We start from the raw sequence: 27,877 nt of genomic DNA, 5'->3' as shown, positions 1-27,877 counted from the left end.
GCGGGTTACAGGACAGTCAAGGCTACATTATGAGACCCTGTCTTAAACAAAAACAAAACACTCACAGAAAAGTAGCTGAGTAAGTCCTGCAAAAGAAGTAAGCCAGTAAGCTCTCACCTTGAACTTTAACCTGTAAACTGAGATTAAGCCTTTCTTCCCCAGCTTGGTTTTGGTCAGTGTTTTATCATAGCCACAGAAAGCACATGAATACAGCCAGGCTGGCCGTGGCATTCTTCTGCCTCTGCCTCATGGGTGCTAGGACACCCTCTTTACATCTGCCCACTCTACAGGCAATTTTTTTTTTCCTTAAAAAATGTTTAGGGGCTGGAAAGATGTCTCCGTGGCTAAGAACATATATTGTTCCTGCAGAGGGCCTGAGTTCAATTTCCAACACCCACATCAGGCAGCTTACAACGGCTTGTAACTCCAGTTCCTGGGGACACCCCTAACCTTAGGCAAATGCACATATACAGACATACACACATGTACATATGAATAAATAATAATAAAATATTTTTAAATTAAAAAAAATTGTTTTTGGAGACAGGGTCTCATGTTCCCAGCCTGGTCTTTAATTTGCTTTGCAGCTGAAGCTGGCTTTGGACTCCTGCTTCTCCTGCCTTTACCCACACAGTGCTAGGATTAGGGGCACATGCCAGAATGCTTGGCTTTAGAAACCATTTCCTGCTGGGCTCGGTGGTGCACGCCTGTAAGCTCAGTACTCTGGGAGGCAAAGGCAGGTGGATCTCTGTGAGTTCGAGGCTAGTCTGCTCTACAAGAGTCCAGGACAGCCAATGCTACCCAGAGAAACCCTGTCCCAAAAGAAAACCAAAGACAAAAAAACCCAAAAAACCAAAAACCATAAAAACAAAACAGGAACCATTTCCTGATGTACACTGGCAATGCTGTTTCTCATCAGAGGAGGAAGGGTTCGTGGGCTGTAAGCCCCATCTTTTCCTTTTCCGGTTTTCTACACATATCCCAAAATATTTTCTCCTTCACAGTGCATAAGACTTTGCTTTTCAGCTGCGAATGCCTCCCCTGGAGAATCAAGCACAGGGCTACTTAAGGCAACCACATCTGATCAGCTGAGTTATTTTCTAACACCTTCATTTTGAGACTGGGATGTAAGCTGTGCTATTTCTGAGCTTGAGGTAATTTGACAGAGCAATCAAGAGGCAAAAGACAGGATCCTAAGAGAGGAAGAGAAGGAAGAGGCACGGGAAACTTCACTGTGAAACTCTGTTTCTAGACCGGATCACTTTGCGTGAAGGTAAAAGCTGCAGTTTCTTTTTCCTTTTGGTTTGAGGCTTGAACTCAGGAACACACACACACACACACACACACACACACACACACACACACACACACACCCCACACGCCCAACCTCAGAACCGTGCACGCTCAGCCCAAAGGATGCTTCTTGCTCAGAAATTCTAAGTCTTCCTCTTTGCCACGCCTGCAGTGACTGAGGAACACGCTAGAGGCAGCACTTAAGAACCATTACCTGCTTCGTGATGACTGGCCATGCACAGCAGCAGAGCAGCTAGCTGTGTTCGACAGAATGAAGTAATAACACGTCCGAGGCGCTTTAGTAGCTACTCAAGGCTTTAAAGGAATGTATACTCTCACAAAATGGTGATGCCCTTTAATCCACATCAAAGAGTGAAAGTGCGGAGAGCTTCAACGTTTTCAGGAGAACTCACAGGTAGTCCAGCTGAGACTATCAGAAAAGGCTTAGTGGATGTTGTAGCGCGGCCCATGTCTTGGGGACACTGGACAAATGCTCTAACACTGAGCCACATCCCCAGCCCTGTAGAGCTCGGGCCCAGCTTTAGGCACTGCTGGAAGGTGGTAAAAGCTTTATCATTTGGTGGGGTGTAGGGGAAGAAAGGTCAATCTCTGAGAACACACTCAAAAGGGCTGTGGGGACCCTGGCTGCCTGGCTGTCATGAGGTGAGCGACTCCTTCACCACGTGCTGCTACCACGATACACTACCTTGTTCTAAGTACAAAAGCAAATGGCCAACTGCTTGTGACCTGACACTTCCTAAACCGTGAGCCAAAATTAACTGCTCCCCAGATCTTATGTTGGGTATTGTGTCATAGCTGTGCAAAGATGAAAACAGGAGTATGATAGGCCAGGGAAGGGGAAGAGAGCGCAGGCATAGGACCCCGAGAGGTGGGGAAGAGAGCACCATTTCAGGAAGTAAACGCTGTGAGCAGGGGACACAGATAATGGATGCACAGGAAACACCAAAAAGCATCCCTGCCCTCATTCTTGTCTGGTACGTCCCCGTTACGGTGTCCACACTGAAACAACGGTCGCTGAGTTTTCCTATCAGAAGAAGCTCTGTTAATATAACTACAATCTGACATTATAAATCCCAACACATAAATAAAAGTATTTCCTTATATTATCCCCTTAGAAAAATATACACGTAAGGAGCATGTTGGTACCAAAACTGCTGCTGGCGACGATTCCAATGGACATCTAGTGAGTGCTATGATGCCAGCTGCTCCTTACTTCTCATTTTTCACTTTTTTTTTTTGTTTTTCAAGACAGGGTCTCTCTGTGTAGACCAGGCTGTCCTCGAACTCAGAGCGATCTGCCTGCCTCTGCCTCCCGAGCGCTGGGATTAAAGGCGTGCGCAACCACACCCGGCTCAGTTTTCACTTTTTGTTGTTGCTGAGAAAGGGTTTCTCTGTGTAGCCCTGGCTGTCCTGGAATTCACTGTGTAAACCAGGCTGGTCTCCAACTCAGAGATCTGCCTGCCTCGGCCTCCTGAGTGCTGGGATTAAATGAGTGCACCAGCACCGCCTGGCAATTTTCACTTTTTGAGACATTTATCCCGGGCTGGTTTCTAACTCATTATCTTGATATCTAATCTCCTGTCTCCACCTTCAAAGTGCTGAGATTATAAACATGCACCACCGTACCCACTTTTATTCTGTGCTAGGATCAAACCAAAGGCTTCATGTGCGATAGGCAGCACTCTAGCAGCGCTCTACACGTACAGCCCACCTTTCTTTTTTTCCTTTAGACAAGACTCACATTACATAGCCCTGGCTAGCCTGAAAGCATGTAGCAGCCCAGCCTTGAGCTCACAGAGATCCAACGGCTTCCACATGCCCAAGTGCTGCAATTAAAGGAGTACACCACTATGCACAGCAAGATTTACTGTACGTGTGTGTGTGTGTGTGTGTGTGTGTGTGTGTGTGTGTGTGTCGGTGCTCATGAGCACAGGTATGGAGGCCAGAGGGCATCTGATCTCCCGAAACTGGAGTCACAGGTGAGTTTAAGTCTCCAACACGGGTCCTGGGAACCAAAGTCAGGTCCTCTCCAGGAATAGCAGGAAGAGTACAGGATCTTGTCTGCTGAGCCACCTCTCCAGCCCTCACAGTTCCTATCTCACCAGCTGCACAATAGTTTTATTCTGTGACTCCTCTATATGCAAGTCAATTCCCGTATCAGTTTCCTCTAATTACTGCCTACCTTCAATTTCATGTACACAGCTCACCAATCACAGAATTTCCTGGCAAAAATTACCCACTTATAATCCTATTTCTATAACTAACAGAGGCTTCCTATGAGTCTTTTTTAAAAAATAATTTATTTAATGTACATTGGCATTGGCTGTATGTATGTATGTATGTATGTATGTATGTATGTATGTACGTATGTGTAAGGGTTTCAGATCCTTTGGAACAGGAATTACAGGCTATTGTGAGCTGCCACACAGGTGCTGGGAATTGTTCTAGAACAGTCAGTTCAGCCACCTCTCCAGCTCCTTCTTATAGATCTTTCACATGAAGCCATATATTATTTTCTAAGTGTATTCAACTCATTGTAATGAGCCACATTACTACGTAAGCACAGTCCAATTTCTTTTCTTTCTTTTTTTTTGTTTTGTTTTTCAAGACAGGGTCTCGCAGTGTTAGCCTCGGCTGTCCTGGACTTACTTTGTGGACCAGGCTGGCCTCGAACTCACAGCGATCCGCCTGCCTCTGCCTCCCAAGTGCTGGTGCAGTCTATTTTCAAAGTCACAACATCTCAACTTACTGTCAGGGAGCTGAACTTCTCTGTACCGGACTAGCTGGCTTGGAAGGAGAGGCTTGGTGTGAGCATGCTCAATAAGGGTGTCTTCTACCATCTGCATAACTCCTAATGCGGCCTGGAGCAAAAAGACATACCATAGTGCATTATAAAAACAAAAACAAACAACAACCACAACAACAAAAACCACAAGCAGATCCATTCTGTGAAAATCAAAACAGCATATTAGACAGCCCATTACAATGGCAAAAATATACTTATAAAATCAAGTGGTTCAGATGATTATAAAAACAGAATTTTAAATGTTAAATTCATTTATTCCTATTCAAACGGTTAAAAATTTTGCATTTGCCAATCAATATCATAGTAGTAAAAAAAAAAAACCCAGAAATGCAAGCAATCATCCACATAGAACTGCGGTAGGGAATAAAGGCATTTCTAAAGACAGTTAGTCCCATGCCAGTGATCTTGACCACAGAAGCCAAACAGAAGAGTTAACCTAGGAGTTAACTTAACCCGAGCGAGCATCTGGCCTTGGGCATACTGCTTTGGAGGCCACATTCAGAGTGGTAGAGAGTGAGGGCTCCTGAGAAAGACGGATGTGGAAATGTTGTAGTGTTGTATAAGCCAGTGTTCTTACTACTCTGACTGGCAGAGTCAAGGCGGCACAGTTTCATAACAGCATACATCTGGCATGCGGCAGCGTCAGGGCTCGGATGCAGGCTGCCTGATTTCTGCACTATGAGGGCCTACCGAGGACGGAGAATCAGTCCCATTTCTTCCCTGATTGCAAAGCCAGGCAACAGTAGCAGAGACAGCCACGAGCCTCAGTTAACTTAGCAGTGCACCGGTTAAGTCTTGGGACAGAAGAGAGGAACTAGCGACCCACAGAAGACGGCTAAAGCTTCACCGCGCACCTGCTTGGTTATGTTTCCGTGGAGAAGGGCTTCAATGTGCAGCCGAGACAGCAGCTGAGGTATGAAGGCCTTAAGTCGGGGGAGGGTGACATCTGCAATTGAGAAAGAAATAGTAAGATCTGCGCATACACTTAAAATCAAACAAAACTTTGTATTTGAAATAATTTCAGGTTTATAAGATACTTGCAAAGATGCCAGAGTTCCTTTATGCCGTTCACCCAGGTTTGTCTAGTGTTACCATCTTTCAATAGCCTCTATATGATTGTCAGACCTAAGCTATCAACAGTGATGGACACTGGTGTTTGTTGGTTTTTGAGGTTCTATAGATCAAAGCCAAAGCCTTGTAAATGCTAGGCAAGTTGCACTCCCAGCTGATACAATACTGTTTGGAGTTTTGTTTTTTGTTGTTTGGGTTTTTTGTTTGTTTGTTTGTTTGTTTTTAAACAGGTCTTACTACATAGCCCTGGCTGGTCTAGAACTTGCTAAATAAACTAGGCTGGCCTTGAACTCCCCTGTCTCTGCACCAGAGTACTGGGATTAAGGTGTGTCCCATTAATCCTGGCCCTGGACTTCAGTTTTTACACCAATGTCCTTTTCCTGTACAGTATCAAATCTATAATCCTATATTGCAATTAGCTGTCACACACCCTTTATGTCCTCTCATTGGAGACAGTCCCTCAGAACTCCATTTATCTCTTGTCTTCTCCAGATGAAACTCTAGTCATGCAGCAGCAGGGAGGTGGACTACAGAGGCAATGCGCGTCAAATGGGTGCACAAGGTGGGTAAGCCACGGCACTGGATACGTTATTTCAAACTACCTGGTTAAGGTGGTGTCTGCCAGATATTTTCACTGTAAATGTACTATTCTATTCTTTAGGTAATGGTGGAATGGCTCCTGTATGTCCCACAAGTAATTTGGGAGTGCCCATTACCAAAGCCCACCAGAGCCAATTTTTCCCATTATAACCAATAAATATCTGTTTGGGGGGGGGAACCTTGAGATTGTACGAATATGGCTTTCCCTCAAATTTTTAAGTTTTTATTATACTATTTATTCATTTATCTAGTGTGTGTGGAGGTCCAGGGTGGAGAGTGGTGTTGTTGAATGCAGGGGGCAGAGCACAGCACACAGGAGCCAGTTCCCTCCTCCTACCACACAGGCCCTGGGGATCTGACTCAAGCCATCAGGATTTGTGGCAAGCACCTATATCCACGGGGCAATCTCATTTCTCACTGGCTGGATTTCCCTCAAAGTTTTTTTTTTTTAATTAATTTTAGCATCTGTAGGTGGACACTGCCTGTGGCATTTGTTACTACAGTGTCCCAGTAGTAATCTTCCTCCTTCTCACATTCCTTTTTCATGTATTGATTCTTCTTTAGGAACTAATTAAGTTAATTAATTAAATCTCTATGATGGGCCAGGCATTTTTACAGATGTTATCTTTCAGTCCAAAAGTATGTGCAACTATCTTAATTTTAAAGGTCACACACACACACACACACACACACACACACACGCACACGCACACGCACACGCACACACGCACCTGAAGGCTGTCAAGTCTTATCTGGAGTCACTGTGCAGCAAGCCACTGCAGAACTCAGAGACAGTCCGCTCCCACCGCGCTGCCCTGCGAACCCCCTCTCTAACACTCACCACCCCACCGCTATCGAAATGATCTTTTTGCTTAGGCCTCCCTGACCCAGAAACCCTTCTAAGTGCTCACTGTTTAATCTGCAAGCAGGGCTGCGTGTGTGAGCGGTTGGGTGAATGTCCCTGGACCATACTGAAGCTCTCGCTCCCCGCCTTACCACAGAATGACTGGACTCAGGGTGGAAATTAAGCAGAAGGGAGTCTCACCGTCTAGCGCTTCCTTTAACTCGTCCTTAGTCCAGGCCACTTCGGTCATCAGCAAGCGGAGGTAGTACATGGCATGCTGGTGAGGCTGCTCAGCCCGGAAGTTATTAAGAGATCGCATATACTAGGGAAGGGAAACATGGATTCGTTAACCTTCAAAATCAACTCAATCAGCTACAATCCAAGTTCTTTTTCCATAAATTCTGTGTGACTGGAAGTCAAGGATATTTACTTCTGCCTCTTCTCTATAATTAGGAACAGTATGTATCGACATGGATCTCAGTAGAAGAAACATCAGCCCTACAAGGTGTCCCATAAAGTAAGCAAGTTCTTCCGGCAGGCAGCCCTCTGTCTACACAGCACACCTTCGTCTGAGATGAAAACTATACAAAGTCTCTTAATGTTTCTGGAGCTTTCCCCAGAGTCAGTCCTGCAACTGTGGCAGCCTTTGAAGCTGACAGGCAGGCGTATACCAGTGGGCTCGACTCTCCGAGTAGACATGGGATTTAGCAACGATGAGGTGAGAGAACTGCACCAGGATCGTGAATGCTTTCTTAAGATCCTCTCTCCAGTATTGGCAATTTTTATAATATGACAAATATAGGGGTTGGAGAGATGGCTCAGTGGTTAAGAGCGCTGGGTGCTTTTCTAGAGAACTAGGGTTCAATTTCCAGCAACCCACATGGCAGCTCACAACTGTCTATGACTCCAGTTCCGGGGGATCCGACAATCCTCACACAGGCATAGATGCAGGCAAAACACCAATGCACATAAATGAAAATAAATTATTTTTTAATGACAATAACTATTAATAAGATGTATAGAAACATGTTAGAAGACTTACCGCCTCTTTGATAATTTCAAATCTCTTTTTGTCAATCTCGAAAGTAGCCATTTTTTCGGTAATCTTCTTTAGCAAAATTGGCTGTTTGTCATTGTAGCCTTTCACTGAGAGCTACAGAAAGAGTTGAAGATGTCAAAACTCTTAAAAAAAACATCCAATAGCTTCACCTTAAGCTTGATTTTTAAAAACACTTTCAAAATCCCAATACTAGACACATTAAGTAGGAAATAAAACAAGGAACTCAATAAGCTCAATTTTACACTGATTATCTTCCTTTTAAATAACATCCTTTCCCAAATCAATTCAACAGTAGGTAAGCTCACCCGATGCCACACTACAGCGGCACATACCATACCACAGCGCTCGGTTCTCACTGCACCAAGCTGAATTACAGAGCGAGTTTAAGCTTTATCTTTTCCCTTGTGGTGTTGGAGACTGAACTCCAGGGCCATGCTAAGCATATGCTCCCTCAGGGAGTAACACCCAAAGCTCCTACATTTTGTCATGAGAAAGACTCTCTAATGAATAGTAGAGCAGATACTTTTATGAATGAAGTAAGAAGCCAAAAATCACAGGGGACTGTTACCTATCTGCTGGGCACGGCCCAACACTGTTCAGAAATATTTAAATAATCAGCTCTGGCTCGATGTAACTGGGAAGGAGGCAGCCCTGTATCTCAGACCAGTCTGGTTTACTCAGCTGGTTCCAGGCTAGTCACACAACAAGACCATATCTCAACTTCCTGCCTCCCTCTCTAGGGAAAAAAAAAAAAACATTTTTGGAAACATTTTATATTCCACAGCCTAATGCTGTTCTTATTCAGGGTTGGCCAGCAAGGAAGCCCAGCCCTAACTGCCTGCTATTCATGAGTTCTGCTGATGTTCCAAACACCAATGGCAAATAAATCTGTAGGAAAATATATTGTATATACTACAAAGATTTCGCCTTAGAATCATTTACTTCAACAGCCTCGGAGAGCCTCACATTCGGAGAGCAAGGACGAGAAAGGCTGCAATTGCATCTCTGGGCGTGGCCCCTGGAGCTACGTGGCATAGGCTGCATGTGAGGGGTGGCAGCCAAGAACCATGGCAGGGGCAGATGTCCTTGACCATAGAAAGCATGCTGTATGCCATATGAACTGTAACAGCTATCAGAAATTGTTTTATCACAAATATAAGCTAGTATGCTGCTAAAAGACAATAGGGAAAAACAAAATAAACTATTACTTTTTTTGGGGGGGGGGGGAATAGGGTTTCTCTGTGTAGCCATAGCTGTCCTGGACTTGCTTCCTTGAACTCTGCTTCAAAAGCTTCTGCTGGGATTAAAGGTGTGTGCCACCATGCCCAGCTAGACTATTATTGTTATATTTGTGGCTAACTTGATCTCTGAGGCTCAATCTGTGGAATCTGAGAATGGTTAGACTATATGTACTCTTTTTTAAAAAAAGGATTTATTTATTATTTATTATTTATACATTGCTCTGCCGGCATGCATGGCAACACACCAGAAGAGGGCGCCAGATCTCATTACAGATGGCTGTGAGCCACTATGTGGTTGCTGGGAATTGAACTCAGGACCTCTGAAAGAGCAGACGATGTTCTTAACCTCTGAGCCATCTCTCCAGCCCAACTATATGTATTCTTATACGTTAAACAACACCTACCTGAAAAACAATTTTGGTAAAAAAATAAAAATAAAAAATAAAAACTACTGCAAAATAAACGCAATTTTAAAACCTTCTTGTGTAAGATTTGGGACATGCTCTCACCTCAGTTTTTACTAAACGTGTGCTTTCAAGGTGCGTGAGAACCAATGTGTACACCAAATGGATGTTGATTTGAAAGTGAGCTATCATCAAGGGTAGGTTTAACGTAGGTAAACGTAAAACAGTTAATGAAACATTCCACAAAATACACCTCCAGATGGATCTGAGCATAGGACGTTTCTACTGCTGTCCATAGACATAAAAGATGCTAATGGTTTAGTAAAATCCAAGCACCACAATAACAACGAGTAGCCTTTACTTGCAACTAGGAAAGGACTCAAATACACGGGGAGGAAAACATGCTTTAGGATTAGTGGGTTAAACATCTCAAACAGGACATGCACATCCATACATGTGCACAAGATGCACCGTGTGCTCCCAGTCACTTATTAGTGGGCTAATGCTAATTCGATTCTTTCAGTCATTTAAAAGGTGCAAGGAAGAAAACCGTCAACCTTGCTGTTTAAAGATGCAGAAGTTAATAGTTTTCCCAAGCTCAATAGGAAGCTTCAACAGTGTGGTGCCTTTTCTCCGGCTGGCGTTTTACTTACAAGTATTGCATTCATCCCTGATGCAATGGCATAGCTCAAACCTGACAGGCGTGCTGCATATGTATACTCTTTTAAATCGTCCTTCAATAACCTGATAAACAGGTATGTCATGTTGCAATGGAGAGGATCAGCATAAAGGTAGCGACTAACAAAAAGAAAAAAAACAAAAGAGATGCTCTGATACCTCAGACGGGGGGCACGACAACAGAGAAACAGGAAGAGTATGGATATGCAGCCTCAGGCTCTGCCTTCTAAGGACAGGGTAGGCCAGCCTCCCGCTTCACAGGGAGAGGACTTCATTCTGCTTTTCTGAAGCTCAAGATTTCAGACACAGAATGTCTGGGAGCTAAACCTAGACTGAGCACAATTTAGTTTGAGGGGAAAAATATGGCATTCTGGAGAAAGATGTTGGGGGGAAAAAAAAAGAATCACGGAAACTGCATACTATGGATGGTAAATAGTGGAATGTTAGAATAAAAGATAATTAAATAAAGAGAAAATACGATAAGCTCTAAATTTTTTTTTAAAGAAATTAAACTCATACCCACAATTAAAAACGCTTCCATCAAATCAATAGAAAAAATGTTGATGAGTTGGAAGGCTCTAAGACATGGGTACTTACATACATCCCATAGATGGTATTTTGGAGGTCATAGCTCAGGCCTGCGAGCTCTGCTGCATATGCATACTCGTTGAGTGAGTCTTTGAGGAGCTCAAGGTACAAATAGGCCATGTTACAGTGCAAGGGGTCCACATACGCAAATGGGCTGGAAGAAAATGTTGACAGTAAAAAGAGCTGATTTATTATTTCCCAATGTGCTGTGGCCTTTGAGACGGGTGAAGAAACTGAATATTAGTTTATGTAATTTCCTGAGGCGATGGGTGAATTTTTTGAATCTGTTTCTTTTTGTCATGAGGAGGAAAAAAAAAGGCCTAGGAAAGAGGATGTGAGAAATACACAACACGTGTGCACCGGTGGCAGGGAGGACAGAGAACCGATCCTCTTAGATGGTGCAGGAGAACTGGCAGGTAGGAGCAGGGAAGGGGAAACTGCACAGCTGTCCTTCCTCCGCTGGGAGGAGACATGACCGGCTGAGCTGCTCGGGCGTCGGCGCGTCTTCTCTCTCCAAGCAAGCTACACTCCTGGAGTATAAAAGCATGAGCCAGGAAAACCTGTGCACTCTGTTTGACCTTCAAAGAAAGCGACGGAAAAGAACTGTGACAATATTAGCACTAGAGTGCTACTGGAACATTAATAAAGTCAATCACACAGCTGCATCTAGAATTAGAAAAGGAATTACAATAGGAAAATACTTATGTGGGAGTGGAGGAAAAGAAAAGAAACAAACAGCAGCATATAGCAGCTAACTAGAACCACGCATCGCCTTTCCATCTCTCAGACAGGAAGCTATTTCCCCCAGTGCACCTGGGTTGGCAGCAGCGGAGTCTGGGATTCAAATGAAAGTTAAAAACCTTCTTACTTGACTGTGTAACACTGCTTACCTTTATCAGCACCAAGCAACGAGCCATGAATCAATAATGTGTGTTATTACACGCTCTCTACAGTGCGTCTCTCTAGGCACTGAGAGCAGACGCGGAACAACTCAGGCAGAAATCCCCGAATGTTCAGGGCTTATGGTTAACTGGAAGAAACAAGTAATAAGCTTAAACTTGATACGCCAGGTGGCAGTATGGTTATGGGATGGAAAACCTAGTGCATAATAGTGGGTAGGAGGCAGGGAACAAAAATCAGGCTGTGGTGGTAACAGGGCCAGCTGGGCCTGCCCTCACGCAGCGGGACTAGGCTCGGGGAGATCTGGCAGGTGGACAGGAGGATTTTCATAACTACTGCTCCAGACCCAAGGAATGTGCTCCATTCTATTTGTAGCCCAGTGACTACACCGCACCACACTACATACGGAGAGTGATGCCAACTATTTTATCCAAGCTAAGAATAAAGCAAAGCTACAGAAAAATGCTTAGGCACTTGGAAAATTAAAACCAAAGGGGGGGGGGAGAATCTAAATGGATGTTAATTCTCTTTTAAAAAATACATATTTATCTATTTGTGGACACATCTATTATATATTATATGGCATGCATATAAGAGTCATAGGTTAACTGTGGTAGTCAGTGCTCTCCTACCATGTGAGTCCCAGGCTATCAGGCTTGAGACAACACATTTACCTGCTGAGCCATCTCTCTGATCTTGACTCATTTTCTTACAGTTATTGTATGCCATAACAAATCCTCTTTAGGCAATGGGCAGCTTTAAACTTAAGGTGTTCACACACACACACACACACACACACACACACACAGAGAGAGAGAGAGAGAGAGAGAGAGAGAGAGAGAGAGAGAGAGAGAGAGAGAGAGAGAGAGAGAACACGAACCAACCCATCAAAATAAAAGTAAGGCCAGGATAAAGTCAGCTCTTTGGCAACTAGAGTTTCGTCAGGTGGGGCTGAGAGTCGGGAGTGCCAAGATCAGTGGTTCAGTGCCATATGACTCAAGCTGAGAAGAGAATTACAAGTGGCCTAAAATACCAGGTCATACAGCTGTGTGCTGGAGCACTGGAGGAGGCCTAAACTTTATGAAACATCACGATTCCACCGGACTAGGTAGATTCTGGCTCAAATACATTGTAATCAGATATTATACACATACATATGGTCCACAGGGTCTTAAAAGCTGTGACTAAGTATATGTAATTTTTGTTTTGTTTTGTTTTGTGAGATAGGGTTGTGTAGTCTTGGCTGTCCTGGACTCACTTTGTAGATCAGGCTGGCCTTGAACTCACAGAGATCCACCTGCCTCTGCCTCCTGAGTGCTGGGATTAAAGACGTGCACCACCACGCCCGGCAAGTATACATAATTTAATCCTATTTCTGAAAAGATGAAAAGAACACAAATAGCACACATATACTACTCATTCATTCATACATTCATTCATCTATCTATTGATTTTTCTTTTTTATAAATTTATTTTTATTTCATGTGCATTGGTGTTTTGTCTGTATTTATGTTTGTGTGAGGGTGTTGGACTTCCTGGAGCTGGAGCTGCAGCTGCAGACAGTTGCGAGCTGCCATGTGTGTGCTGGGAATTGAACCCGGATCCTCTGGAAGAGCAGGCAGTGCTCTTAACTGCTGAGCCAACTCTCCAGCCCTACTTATTGGTTTTTTTCAAGACAGGATTTCTCTGTGTAGCTCCGGCTGTCCTGGAACTTGATTTGTTGATCAGGCTCAAACTCAAGAGAACCGCCTGCCTCTTGCCCACTCCCCCCTCACCCCGAGTGCTGGGACTAAAGGCACATGGGACCACTACTGTGCTTACAGTTTCTATTCAAATGTATAATAAAACTAACAGTGATTCTCGAGAGGGGGAAAAAAAAAGATCAGGAAAGGGAGATAAATTTGTGCTGAGCAGATCAGAGGAAAAATGGTAAATAGTTTCTCAAAAAGTATTGTGAAGAAATGATTATAAATAATCCCAGCAAGCAACGGGGAAATGAGGACAAGCTACTTAGAACATTAACACTGTCCCTCATGACAGCATGGTAGCTCATGTCTGTAATCTCAGCACTCGGCAGGCTAAGGCAGGGGGACCATCAAGAATCTGAGATCAGTCTGAGGGCTTCAGGCTGAGTTCCAGGCCAGTTTGGCTAAGGTGAAACTTTCCCTCAAAAAACTAAACTAGGAACCCAGGAAACGGGTCAGAGGTTAGAGATGCCAGCTGCTCTTCCAGAGGACCCAAGTTCAACTCCCAGCATCCATGCCAGGTGGCTTACGACTACACATAACTGCAGATCCAGAGGATCTGACACCTCTCTGGCCTCCGAGGGTCCCTACCTGCATGTGTATATGTTCCTACACAATCATATATTCACGTAAGTGAGAAAAACCTTAGAAACACCAATCCAAAGAAACAAACAAACAGACAAAAGTCACTCCCTGCTATGTAGGAAGTTCAAAATAGATTAGAAAATATGTACACCTAAAAGTATGGAATAATTTTCATATCCCTACCATCTTAAGATATTTGTTTGTGAAATATTACCTTCCTATTTAGAGATTTCCTTTTCCAAAACATTTAAAGTATCTCTTTAATTTCATGCTTTGCCATTTGAAGAATGTAAAACTCGAAGACTTTTTTTTTAAATGAAATTGAACATTATTACATTGAGTTTTAGAAATATAAAATTAAGAATGTGAGCCAGGTGTGGTAGTTAGTGTGCATGTGTGATGCAACACTAAGGCTGAGGCAGGAGAACAGCCAGCCTGTGTGTGCTTACATTATTCTACAGTACTCTAAGACTTAGCGATTTAAGACACCAATATTTGACCATGAAATGCACACACATGTGAGGGTCAGGACTGTGTAAACGCAACTCAGTTATCCTGGCTCAGTGTCTTTGGTGTTCTCCGGGCTTTGCTGCTCTAAAGGGTTAACTTACATTTGAAGATTCTTCCCTGAGTTCCGCTTCATAACCACGAGAAGGCTCCATGCACAGACCCCTTGGAAAGGCCAAGTCATTACACGAGGAAACCTATCTCCCTCCTCTCTGTGTATAAACACACTCATGTGTACATTTACACACACTTACACACACACACACACACACGCACGCACGCACGCACGCACGCACGCACGCACACACACACACACACAAAGTATTTATTTATTCACCCATGCACACATCCCTGAGCACATATTTAAACACACACAGACACACAGGTATGTGTGCACATATATCCCTGAGCAAGTTTTAAAATTTTAAAATGAACCAATGAAAACATTCTAATTATCATGTCTTTCCTTAACGAACCTTCTGGATAAACCTCTGACTTCTCCAGATCCCCAAATCCTGACGGCTAAGACGACCCTCCTACTAAGAGCTGACATGCATCACTTTAGAAAGGGATGCTCACTACTGCAAGGAAGAATGAGCCCTGGTTCTCAGGACTTCTTCACAGCCTTTTCTTGTCTAGGAGAAATCCAGCAGTTATTACTTCAAGACATGGATGCTTATGAACAGAAAACGACAAAAACATAACTGTTGATTTTCTAAGTTGGTTGGCTAAATTCAATTACATACCTGAAAATTTCAAAGTTGAGACAAGCTTTCGGCAAGAAAAATTTGTCATCTTGTTTGAACCACAGCTTACTCATGGCTGTATCCTGAGACAGGGAAACACTTTGGTTAGGGAAGCAGAGATCAATCGCACAGAAGTATCCACTCAAAGCCCTCTTCACGCTAAGGGACAAAGGGCGCTGTTCTGAAGGTTGCTGCTAGACAACTTTGAGGCACCCAGGTTAGCGAGCAGAACAGACTGCCAGGCCCTGTGACAGAGAGAAGCCAGCCCTCTGTGTCCCTCCCTAGGGAGATGAGAGCATGGTGGAGAAGACAGATGGGCGACATCGGTTCCAACTGGTCTGGCATCATCTTTCTGGACACTGGCAGCCTAAGAGACACAGGACACCTCTTGGATCAATGTGTCAGACAGCCCCTAGGGCAGTGGTTCTCAACCTATGGGTTGTGACCTCTTGAGGAGGGTCACATGTCAGATATTTATGATTCATAACTAGCAACATTACAGTTATAAAGTAGCAACGAACTAATTTTATGTTGGGGGTCACCACAACACGAGGAACAGTATAACGTCACAGCATTCGGAAGGTTGAGAACCACTGCTCTAGTAGGGTGACCTAGAACCGTTGTATAGTTCTGGTCTAATCAGTTGGTCTGCCTAACTAACAGAAACTGACAGACTCAATGGCCTCCCCATGATTTAATGGTAACACTCTGGCTCCCACCTTGGTCAACTCACTTTCCCCTTTCAGTCAATCTGGGGACAGACAGCTGCCATGTCAAATGGCTCTATGGACTTGAGAAGTGTGCGTGCTGGGGACCTAAGCCCGTTAACAACCACAAAACTGAACCCAGGAAAGGATTCCCCAGCCCTAGGTTTGCCTTCCAAAGACACAACACCTCACCATAACCTCATTACTGAACTTGAACCAGAACCGCCAGCTCATTCCATTTCCAGAACGCTGACCATCAGGAAGTACATCTTTGTGATTTTAACTGACTTTTAAAAAGACTGGTTTTGAAAATAAATGATTTAATGTGCTCACCACTTTACTCTGAGAGGCACTTACAACAGCCCAGCCAGCCATGGGGGCACAAGTACAATGCCAGCTTCTGGAAAGCGAGGGGCCACTGATGAAGCTAGTCTCAGCTACACTGGGTGCAAGGCTAGCCTGAGCTACATGGCAAGACCCTGTTCCAGGGACACAAGGCCTAGAGACATGGCTTAGCAGCAGAGTTCCTGCCTGGCATGGGCAAGGCCCTGGGTTCAAGCTGCAGAACGTACAAACAGATAAAAAGTGGAGGTACAGCACAGTAGCCGAATGTGTGTGTAACTCGAACACAGCCCCGAGTTCAGCCTCTAGCACCTCCACACAGAAAGAGGCAGTCAGTGAAGTTTCTCCTATGCTTAACACCATAACTCATTAAAGGCTGATGCCTCACTAGTAACCTAGTTGCTTAAGATAAATGAAATTTCATGTTCCTTCCTAGACAAGGATTCTTATCAACTCCATCTGGATATTGGGTCATCTGAAGATAAAAACAATGGAAAGCAGTGTCTACCGTCATAAGCTGTAGCTTGTGAGTTCAGAACCAGCAATATGCTGCAACTTCTCTACACACTTTATCCAAGGTGTGAAATAATGACTTGAAAAAAACATTATGAAAAAGAAGGGGGGGAGCCCTCTCAGTCACCCTTCCCCGACTTGAACTCAGGAAGTCCATGCGGCCACCACGCCATAGCCAGAACCTTTCATAAGCAGGGCAGTACACCCAACAGCCTCCCTTGGACCAACTCCTCTCACTACCTTGCACGACGAGGCACAAACCTGCTTCTTAGCAGGTCTTCAGTGCACATGAACAAGAGCCTTCAACCGACATACAACTAGAGCCCTGAATGTACTTTTCTGCAACAAAGCAATTGTCTAGAGTCTATGTTGTTGTTTAGTAGTTTTGTTTGCTGCTGCTTTTTTGTTTGGTTGTTTGGTTGGCTGGTTTTGGTTTTTTGAGACAGGGTTTCTCTGTGTACCCTTGGCTGTCCTGGACTCACTTTGTAGACCAGGCTGGCCTCGAACTCACAGAGATCCGCCTGCCTCTGCCTCCCTGAGTGCTGGGATTAAAGGTGTATCCCACCACACCTGATTCTCCTGTTGCATTTTTAACTTCATAGTATTTCTTGTATTCTTTTATAGCATTTCTGTCATCGCTTAGGATGTGATGAATCCTAAGTCAATGAAGTTCCAAATATAAGAAGTTGCCTTTGTATTTCCATGTAACAGGTCCGAACTTTTAACAGTTTAAGACCACTGATTCTGTAGTGTGTGCCTATAGAAGAAGAGATGCAGGAGCTGAGGCGAGAGGATCACATGGCCCTCAAGAGTCAGGTAACGTAACCCTCCCCCAGCACGAACAAACAATCAAACAAAGCACAGATCTAACACATTACCTTAATAAGAGCAGGGTACGGTGTTGCATCTTTTTCTAATGACAAAATCTCAAAATTTGTAGGAATAAATTCATTCTTTGTTGGAAGTTTAAACTTCCCGTTCAGGTCAGCATTTTGCCATTTCTAGATGAATAATAAAGAACACATACACAAAAGCGATTACTAACATAACCAAAGAGTTAAACGTACTGTCTTTGGGCTGAGGCTAAACCCTGGTTTGATCTACAGCACCACACTGCAAAGTCAGGAATGATCCCCAGTTAGACACCAGCCTGGACGACTTTTCAGCCAGCCAGGGCTACAAAGTGAGAACCCCTCTCAGAACTACAAGCACACAGACAAAAGGTGCCTTTGCTCACTATGTAAGTAAACATAATGGGGCTACAACCAGAATCTACTGATGGATTTTCTTTCTTTTCTTTCTTTCTGTTTTTGTTGTTGTTTTTCCAGACAGGGTTTGGAATAGCTATGACTGTCCTGGAACTTGTCCTTGAATGCATAGAGATCCGCCTACCTCTGCCTCCCAAGTGCTGGGATTACAGGCATGAGCCACCACCACCTGGATTTTCATGTAACTTGAGTTTATCTTTCTGGTACTGAGATCTTTTGCATACATCTATACATTTTTCCCCCCTTCTTGCAGCTTCTAATCACTGCTTAAAGAAAAATCTGAGTTCATGGAACACAGAATATGATAGGTCTATATCTGCCCAGGCACTTTAAAAATTAACCATCTACATAGGAATATTTAAACTCATACTTTCTGTTATACTGTTGCCTTTATGATGGCCTGAAGGCCTGGCTAACAGGGCTTCTTCTACTTTGGTACTTTTAGTTTGTCCACTTATTTATTTTGTATACAGCTGTACACAGCCTGTGGTGCCTGTGGTGGTCAAGGGACAACCTGTAGGAATAAATTCTCTCCTTCCACCCACTGTGGGTTCTGGGGACTGAGGCTGAGTTATCAGGCTTGGTAGCAGGTCCTTTACCCACTGAGCGCTCCCACCACCCCATCACTTCAGTCCTCCTTAGGGCCTGGCCCATATTTCTTCCAGAAGACATGCACACTGTTAGGTAAGCCAATAATTCAAGACAAGTTTCAAACAAAGACACGGTTTGAATCTGGATTGACATATGAACTGGTTCCAGCAGCGAAGTGGGACAGAACACAGGCCTTTGATTGTTGAATCCTGTTTATTGGCTGTTAGAGTTCCAGGCTCACAACCAAAAGACGTTTTATTATTAAAAACCCCAAAGGCCAAGCAAGGAACAGTAATCCTGGACTCAGTCATTTGCTACCCAAGCTGAAACGTCACCGCTTTGTAGACGCTGCAGCTTGGTTTTGGTGTCTTTTGGCATGGGGAAAGTAGAGAACTGACCAGATTTTTAAACTACACTTAAGTTGCTAGAACCTCCAGATAAACTTAAAAGGAATTCTCCAGGGCAAGGCTGTGGTGGTCATATTTGGTAAACGGGAGGTTCTCTTTGTTTTCGGGTTATTTCAGCTCAGCACTCACTGAAGAGAGAGGAATTTTCTTCAGTTTATGAATATGGATTTAGTCACAGCCTGGAGGGCATCACAATGTTGGAGATTTTTTTCCCCTTAAATTATTTCTTTTTCTTTTAGACCAGGGAGATGGCTCATCAGGCACTGGTCACACCAGCTCAGATACCTGTGCTCTATCCCTGGAACCCATGTGGAGGAGGAAGGAGAAAAAGGACCACACAACATTCTCCTCTGACCTGTACATACATACCATGCACACATAAGAAATAAATTTTAAAAAAATATTTATTTTACTGTATTGTCATTGAAAAAAAAAAAGTTTGGACTGGAGAGATGGCTCAGCAGTTAAATGCACTGGTTGCTCTTCCAGAGGACTCAGGTACAACTCCCAGCACCCACATGGCAGCTCATAACAGACTGTAACTCCAGTTCCGTTCCAGGGTGTCTGGCACCCTCACACAGACACACATGCAGGCAAAACACCAATGCACATGAAATGAAAATTAAATTAAAAAAAAAAAAAGTTCATTACTCGTAAGGTTTTCTGGTATTTTTGAGTAAAGTTCCAAAAACTCAAAGGGTCCACAGCCAACAAGGCAAGAGGGGAAAAGGTTCTACGTATCTAAGCCTCAACCACTGGCAAATGCAGGAAGATGTAGTCTAAACACAACTGTTTGGAAATAACTTACAATTCTCTTATGTTGACAAAAAGAGTAGCGAGACAATGAGGGCAAAATCTAATGCTACCGAAAAGTAACACCAGCGTGAATTCCAGCCAGGACTGCAGCAACACTGCCAGCTCTCTGAAGTGGGCGCCTGCCTCCCATGTCCCCTACTTCCTCCTCTCTTGCCTTCCGGGTGCTGTGTGACGTGACCTGTGTCTACCATACTTCAGGGCTTGGATGCCTGAAGCCGAGAGACTATTTTACAGCCCTGGTGGTTTGATGAGCACACGGGAAGGTGCGAGAGCACATCACGTCATATGAAACTCCATCCTCCAGCCCTCTAGCTCCTTTTGCGCTCTTCCCAGGAGAGTAAGGGCAACGGTGGGCCACTGCTCTCCATACCCTGGGGCCCACGTTGAAGGATCGAGGGGACCCATGGCTCCTCAGACCTCAGGCTTATTCACAGGCGACGTAAGCCTACCTGAATGACTTCTTCTGGTATAGCTTCTTGCTTGTACTGGGTTCCATACCATTGCTCTGTGCGGTCAGTTTTCCCTTCAAACGACTTGGAAACTATTGCCACTCTAGAGAAAAAGCCAACAGAAATAAGCCTGTAAATTTATGATGCATGTTTGTTTAAACTCTGACCGGTGAAAATGTAAATAATGTCCGAGAACGGGGTGGGCCTTATCCTAGTTTGCTTTCGGTTGCTGTGATAAACCCCAGAACCAAAAGCACCCCAAGAAGAAGAGGTTTATTTATTTCATCTTACTGGTCCCAGTCCTTCATGGAGGGACAGGGCAGGAACCTGGGCACAGGAATGCAAGCAGAACCATGGTGGGATGCTGCTTACAAGCTTGCTCCTCATGGCTCAACTCAGAACCGCTGCTCACCCTGTAGATCAACCTGGCCTTAAACTCACAGGAATAACCTGCTTGTGCCTCCCAAGTTCTGGGATTAAAGGCGTGTGCCGCCACAGCCTGGCTCTGCTCTCTGTTTTTCTTATTAGAAACTAACACCAAATCTACTCCATGCACACTGGTCTTCCTGCCATTAGGAAAGAAGAGAACAAGGAGAAACGCCCATTTTCTGGCCTCTGAAGAGCTATCTTTGATGAGACACCAGAAACTACCCAGATGAAGCTAGGTCAGCTGTGTTTTAGTGTCCTCCATAGTCTTGGGCATTGGATGCTTGAGGCCTACTTGGGAGCCCTTTTAGGTAGGTGTAGGAAGTGCAGTGTTGCTGGAGGAAGTGGGTTTTGAAATAACTAAAAGACTCATGCCATTTCTAGTTTGCTCTCTCTCCTCCATCCTTGTGGTTCATGACGTGAGCGCTGTGCTTCCTGTTCCTGCTGTCACACTCCCCCACCATGATGGTCTCTTATGCTTCGGGAACCATAAGCCCAATAAACTCTTCCTGCTGTGAGGTGCGCTGGCCGTGGTGCTTTAGTACAGCAATAGAAAAGCAACTAATACAAGGAGGGAAGGCAGAGGCAAACTGAACAAAGACAAAGAATACTTTAAGAGTCCCTGGGCTAAAGATGCTGGTCAACAGTGGAGCACTTGCCTACCATGAGAGATGCTGCGGGTTCGATCTCAGGCACCAGGAAGAGCAAGAGAGAAGAGCAATGAACGCCTTTTATCAGCAAATTCTGCAAGCCTTTCCTGAGGAGCAATGTCAGAGACACTTCCTTCTGTCTTACCTGTCTCCTTTCACCTCTCAAAATTGAAATCATTACATTTCCACCAGCATACTCAACCCTGCACTGGGACGAAGCCTATTTTGACTCTTTTAGATTGAGGAATTCTAGTCAATTAGCTTGGCTGGGCTAGTGTGAAGTCAGCTGGTTCTCTTTCTCTCGTACAGTCCAACTCTAATTACTAGGTCTATGTCAGCATTTACTTGCTTCCACCTGTCCTCTTAGGCGTATAGTTGGAGCCTCTGAATGCTGCCCTCACAGCTGAACACCCATTACCGCCATCAAAACACTCTCGGCTCAATGCCTTCACTTGGAGTCTCCATTTCTCCTTCCATTTACATAAACGTGTGTGTGTGTGTGTGTGTGTGTGTGTGTGTGTGTGTGTGTGTGTCTGTGTGTGTCTGTGTGGTGTATGTGTGTGGGGGTTGTGCATGCATGTGGCAGTCTGAGGTTGATGCTGTAAACGGTCCTCAATGCACTTTACTCACTGCAGCAGGGTCTCTCAGTCAAACCCAGAGCTCCCCAATACTCTTAGGCTCCCTAACTAGATTGCCTGGGGATTCCCTGTCTCTGTCTTTTGAGGCTGGGATCACAAGTGGGCTGCCATGGCCCCTTGTCACTTACGTAGGTTCTAATAAGCACTTTAACACTAGGCATTTTTCCAGCCACAGAAGCACGATCTCCGTTCCAAACTCCTTGTTGGACTTCTCAAACAGCAATGGCTAACTGTCTGAATTACCTTCTATTTTTCATTCCTTCTGCAGATCTGTACTTGGCCTTATCAACCTTCTTTGAGGCAGACACCTCACCTATGTGCCAACCTGAACTGGTCTACCAGTCACTGATCATTACCAACTCTGGAAAACAAGAAGAAACATATCCCACAAAAACACCAGAGAATAATCAAAGTTTAAGAGACCAAAGGGTTCTGTTACGGTGTCCACAGAGATGATGTATACTGACAAATCCTGCTCCCTAGGGGCCTGCAAGGTATTTCAGCAGGTAGAGGCACGTGCTGCACAAGATGTCCCTGATCCCTGGAGCCCATGTAAAAGTAGAAGAATGGACTTCACAAAGTTGTGCCCTGGTCTCCATGAGGACCCCTTGGTAAGGACATGCCCACACCGAGTGGCGCGTGGGAGAATGGGAGGATCAGGTAGAAAGAGGGAGGGGGGATGGAATTGAGAGAAGGAATGAGGGAAGAGACAGCTAGAATTCATTTGAATTTGAAGGGCACTTGAAGGGCAGTATGAAAGCCTCGTACAGTGGAAACTTCCTATAATATATGAAGGCAATCCTAATGAAGCCTCCAAATAATGAGGGAGATGGAACCCTCCCTGGCCATCTCTTGTCACAGAGCAAAGCTTCCACTACCAAGACTGTTGTCAGACAGGGTTCCATGGAAAGCCCCAAACAACCCAGGCTGTTGCCAAGAGAATAGGTTGCTCTCCACAAACGGACAGCAAGGCCCCATTGCAGAAGACAGGACCCACACAGCTTGTAGAACATGGAGGCACAGCTGGTGCCTACACAGAACCTTCACCACCATATTCTAGTGTCTATGACATGGAAAGGCACTCTACAGGCTACCAAAAAAAAAAAAAAAAAAAAAAAAAGGAAACACCAACCCAACCATAAAACCTTTGACCTACAATCTGTCCTACCTATAACATATGCTAGGGCAATGGGGACACAAATGTTCTGGTAGTAACCAACTGATGTCTGATTTGACTCAAGGCCCAGTCCTTGAGATGGAACCTGTACCTCACACCACTTGGGTGACCAAGAACCAAAGTCTAGATAGCCCAGAGACCTAGGGTAAAACTAAATACTACTAGTCTTAAAAAAAAAAAAATTGTTTTAAAGTAACAATAAAATGACTTCTAATGATATTCTGCTATACTCATGGATCAGTGCCTTATTCAGCCATCCTCCTCCTGCAGCAGATAGGAACCAATACAGAGACCCACAGCCAGACTCCTTGACGTGTAAATGAGCAGGTCTCTGACTCTGACTCTGGCTCTTTTATTTTTCTGTTATCTTGTCTTATCCAACTTCAATATGATGGTTTTCATTTTATCTTATATTTTATTTTGATTTGTTTTGTTGTTATCTCCTAAATTCCTCTTCTTTTCTTTTTAAAAAATATATTTTATTAATTTATTCATATTACATCTCAATTGTTATCCCATCCCTTGTATCCTCCTATTCCTCCCTCCCTCCCATTTTCCCCTTACTCCCCTCCCCTATGACTGTGACTGAGGGGGACCTCCTCCCCCTGTATATGCTCATAGGGTATCAAGTCTCTTCTTGGTAGCCTGCTATCCTTCCTCTGAGTGCCACCAGGCCTCCCCATCCAGGGGACGTGGTCAAATATGGAGCACCACATTTCACAGCATTCCTGTGAAAGTCAGACCCCACTCTCCACTCAATGGTGGAGAATGTCCTGACCATTAGCTAGATCTGGGTAGGGGTTCAAAGTTTACTGCACGTATTGTCCTTGGCTGGTGCCATAGTTTTAGCAGGACCCCTGGGCCCAGATCCACCCATCATAATGTTTTTCTTGTAGGTTTCTAGGACCCTCTGGATCCTTCTGTTTCCCCATTCTCCCATGCTTTTCTCACCTAGAGTCCCAATAGGATGTCCTCCCCTCTGTCCCACTTTCCTGGTAAGTGAAGACTTTCATGGGACACGCCCGTTGGGCTAGTGTGCAGATATAAGTGATCCTATTCTTTTCTAATGATAGAAAGAAAGAGAATGAACCTGGATGGGAGAGGAGATGGGGAGAAACTGGGAGTAGAAGGAGGGGAAACTGTATTCAAATTCTATTGTATGAGAAAGGAATCTATATTTAATAAAAGGCAAGGTAGGCAAGAATGCAAGCTGACTAGTAACGTCAGGATAGCAAAACCATGTTCAGGAAGCTGGATTGGACCCCCCTGGAAACAAAAGGTGTCCTAACTACAGATATTAAAGGACACTATGGTTTCCAGGGAGTGACTTCTCATGAGACTTTAGCAAATAATGCCTGAGAGAAAAAGAAGACAATTGAAGAGTGGAAAAGGGCTTCGCAGGTAACGTGATGAACCAAGTTACTCTAAGGGCACAAGCCGGGCACACAGAAACCTGGACGTGGTGGCTACTCTGACTCACATTCTTTGAAATCTTGCCAAAGTCACAGTGAAGACCTAAATTAGTCAGTCATTTATTTAGCCTTTTCAGGCTTCAGTTTCATCATTGTTTTTTCTTTTGTTTTCTTTTTGTTTTTTCAAGACAGGGTTTCTCTGTGGGGCCTTGGCTGTCCTGGACTCACTTTGTAGACCAGGCTGGCCTCGAACTCACAGAGATCCACCTGCCTCTGCTCAGCATTGTTTTTTCAAAGGGGAAACTTTATTCTTCCACTAGTAGAATTCTACAATTTCATAACAAATTATATTTTCGTTTGTTTCTGGTGCTGGGATTAAACCAAGGGCCTATGCATGTAGAATACACCTTGATACAACCTTGTCCTCTCAAATTAGATTTTTAAAAGATACACAAAAGGGAAAAAGTGCAAAACAAACCACTACTTTACTGAATTAAAAAAAAAAATTATCAAAGCCAGGTGTGGTGGCACACGCCTTTAATCCCACCACTCGAAGGCAGTGAGTTGAAGGCCAGCCTGGACTGTGTGAGAATGTCTTAAGCAAAGACTGGTATGGTTGTAATTCTGGCTTTTAGGAGGCAGAGGTAGGAGGATCCATGCAGCGTTGAAGCCAGCCTGATGTACATAGCAATTTACAGGCCAGCCTGGGCTATAAATTGAGACTCTGTATTTCAAGAAACAAAACACCGATGGGAGAGACAGCCAGTTAAGAGCACATGCAGCTCTTCCAGGGGACCTAAATTCAGTTCCTAGCACCCACACTGGGTGACTGAAACCACCAGTAACTCCAGCTCCAGGAAAGCCAACACCCTCTGACTCTAAAGGCACTGTCACACATGTGGCCCATACCCAAACAAAGGCACGTATAAATTAAATCAAAATAAATCTTAAAAACAAACTGAACACAAGATATACTATAATTTATTGTGATTGGATAAAGACAGATTTAATTTCTGTATGATCTCATACTTATTTTCATTGGGAAAGATTTCTGAACTTCGACCGTTATATTAGCACTTAACGAAGTTTGACAATAATCTGCACTAATCTGAACATTTTCTCCATGTCTACTCAACTACATCCCAGCTCCAGATGGACAGTGTCAGAGCTGTGCTGGGTGAGAGGGCACCTGGCTTGTGCCCACGACTGTGGGAAAAGTTAAGAGTATAGGATATCTGAATTTGAATGTAAAGGGTTCGAAGCCTGGCTGGGTCGTGCACAACAGCACTCTGAGAACAGAGGCAAGCATATGTCTGTGAGTTTGAGGCCCAGGTAGTCTACACAGTGAACTCCAGGTCACCCAAGGCTACATGATGAGATCCTGTCTCAAAAACAAATAAGTAAATAGAAATAAAGGTGTTTTGTCCACAATCATATATCTTTAGATTCTAACCACGAGAAAAAAAAAAAATTTAGTATGCAATAGTAAAAATCCGCAGGTGACTCACCGGACATTTTCTGGTCTGAGTTTATCAAGAACCATTTCTATCAAGTCAGGTCTAAACTCTTCCAATAAATATTCAGCTGTGAGCACTCCATTTAGGGGGTAATACTTTAAAAAAGGAAAATATACATAGTTAATATTTGAAGGCTACCACAGAGTTTATTAACATAAGCAGATTGCTGATGGATGAGTCTGTTGTTTACATGCCCCCTTCCCTCGGACTTAGTCCACCAGCAAACATTCCGCGGCCCAGCATGTCGCTCCGTTCCCGCCACATCTTTATCCTCTGCAGGGCTGGGGACTGAACCAGGGCCTTGCGCGTAGCAGGCAGACCTCCCTCAGCTGCTCCTGGCCTGACCTGCCACATCTGCAAGTCTCATACACTGTCATTCTTCATATACATTTGCTTTACTGAGTCTAAAATAACTTGGTTTGGGTGGGGTGGCGAAGCAGGACCTTATTCTGCAGCGCAGGCTGGCCTGGGACTCAACGCCCCACCTCATCCTCCTACCAACACCAGCCACAACACCCGGCTATCATATTTCTTTTGAGGAAAAATACAACATTTCTGGTTAAAAAATGGTACGTACTAATAAAGAGAAACTGACAACGAAATACTGACACCTACAGGATTTTTAATATACAGTGCACACACTTTTATAAGCTATTTTCTCTCAAATGTCTGTGTCTGAAATCAAACATTTACCAAGTTGCAGAAGTGGATTATACTCTGGCTCCTTTATAACTATTACAGAGGTTGGCACTGTTGTTTTAGTAAAAGTAATTTCTGAAATACCGAGACAGACTGATTCATCATGAAAATGTTACTGAACAGCTTTTCTGTGCTAGCTGCTACTTCAGGTACTGAGGGCAAAGGGCAGGAAGACACAGGAAACCTCTGCTCTTCAGGGAACACACATTCCAACTGGCACAATAAACAAGCAAATGGTGTCATTTAATGATAGCTACCGTGAAGGATGCGAGAGGGGCAGAGACAGAGACATCGCTTCATTTTGGGAGGCCAGGGAAAGCCATCTACGACAAGGAGATGCAAACACCAGAGACACAGTCCAAGTACAGACAGCAGCAAGTGCAAAGGCCCTAAAAAAGCCAACAACAAGGAACAGCCGACCTGAGGGTCAGGCCTGTCATGACAGCCGCTCGGGAGGCTGAGGCAGGAGAACTGCAGCTCAAGGCCTGCTGGAGCTACAAAGCGAGCGCAAGGCCAGAGCAACTCAGTGAGTGTGATTCAAAACAATAAAAACAAAAGCACAAAATAAAGAGGCCCTGGGACGCAGCTCAGTGGTCCAGAGCCCGGGACCCTGCGAGAGGCCACGAGGCCAACCCCTGCTGCTGCAGAAGGGGGAGGGGCAACGATTAATGTGTGAAAACTGGGCACAAAGCTAGCACAGCTGGGGCAGAACGGGCATGAGGTGAAGGCTGGAGAGCAGCCGGAAGTGCGGCCAGAGAGCAGGGCGCCTCTCAGGGCACCTCTCGCAGGCCAAGGATGCTCTAGATTTATAGCAATGCTAAGGGAAAACCATGAGAGAACGTTCAACAGAGAATAAAACAACCTGAATTTAGTTTTCAAAACCCACTGAGGGGGCTGGAGGTGGGGCTCAGCTTTAGAGCTTGTCTCACATACATACGTAAGGCCTTGACACACGTAACGCAACATACGTAAGGCCTTGAGTTTGATCCCAACACCACAAAATAAGTACGCAATTTTAAGATGTACCTCCCCCCCCCCAAACAAAACAAAATGGAAAATAGTGATAGGAGACCATGATGGTAGCATAGGGAAGAAGTGACAGTCGCTCAGACTAAAGCAGTACCAAGGGACATGGAGAAAGGAGATGATACAAAACGCTCACAGAGGGAGCACTTG

General features: G+C 44.4%; 1 protein-coding gene across 4 annotated transcripts in view; it reads right to left on the bottom strand.

The window, feature by feature from the left end:
• The window catches only part of IDE (insulin degrading enzyme), a 97,200-nt gene that overhangs the window by 18,537 nt on the left and 50,786 nt on the right, over positions 1 to 27,877 (bottom strand). For 3 of the 4 annotated variants that reach the window (XM_084763802.1, XM_084763805.1, XM_084763804.1), the window contains exons 11-19: positions 25,994 to 26,097; positions 20,183 to 20,285; positions 17,530 to 17,652; positions 15,090 to 15,172; positions 10,616 to 10,760; positions 7,678 to 7,788; positions 6,837 to 6,957; positions 4,975 to 5,066; positions 4,064 to 4,175 (exon numbers count right to left, since the gene is read on the bottom strand). In XM_084763802.1, the coding sequence (XP_084619928.1) occupies positions 4,064 to 4,175; positions 4,975 to 5,066; positions 6,837 to 6,957; positions 7,678 to 7,788; positions 10,616 to 10,760; positions 15,090 to 15,172; positions 17,530 to 17,652; positions 20,183 to 20,285; positions 25,994 to 26,097 (994 nt within the window). Of the gene's footprint in view, positions 1 to 4,063; positions 4,176 to 4,974; positions 5,067 to 6,836; positions 6,958 to 7,677; positions 7,789 to 9,993; positions 10,139 to 10,615; positions 10,761 to 15,089; positions 15,173 to 17,529; positions 17,653 to 20,182; positions 20,286 to 25,993; positions 26,098 to 27,877 lie in introns of all 4 variants that reach the window. The other variant, XM_084763803.1, reaches the window with a different exon arrangement.

This window comes from Acomys minous (assembly GCF_964271855.1).
Source record: "Acomys minous genome assembly, chromosome: 2".
NCBI classification, from domain to species: domain Eukaryota; kingdom Metazoa; phylum Chordata; class Mammalia; order Rodentia; family Muridae; genus Acomys; species Acomys minous.
Note: the sequence above shows the minus strand (reverse complement) of the source record. Positions and strands in the feature narration are given on the sequence as shown.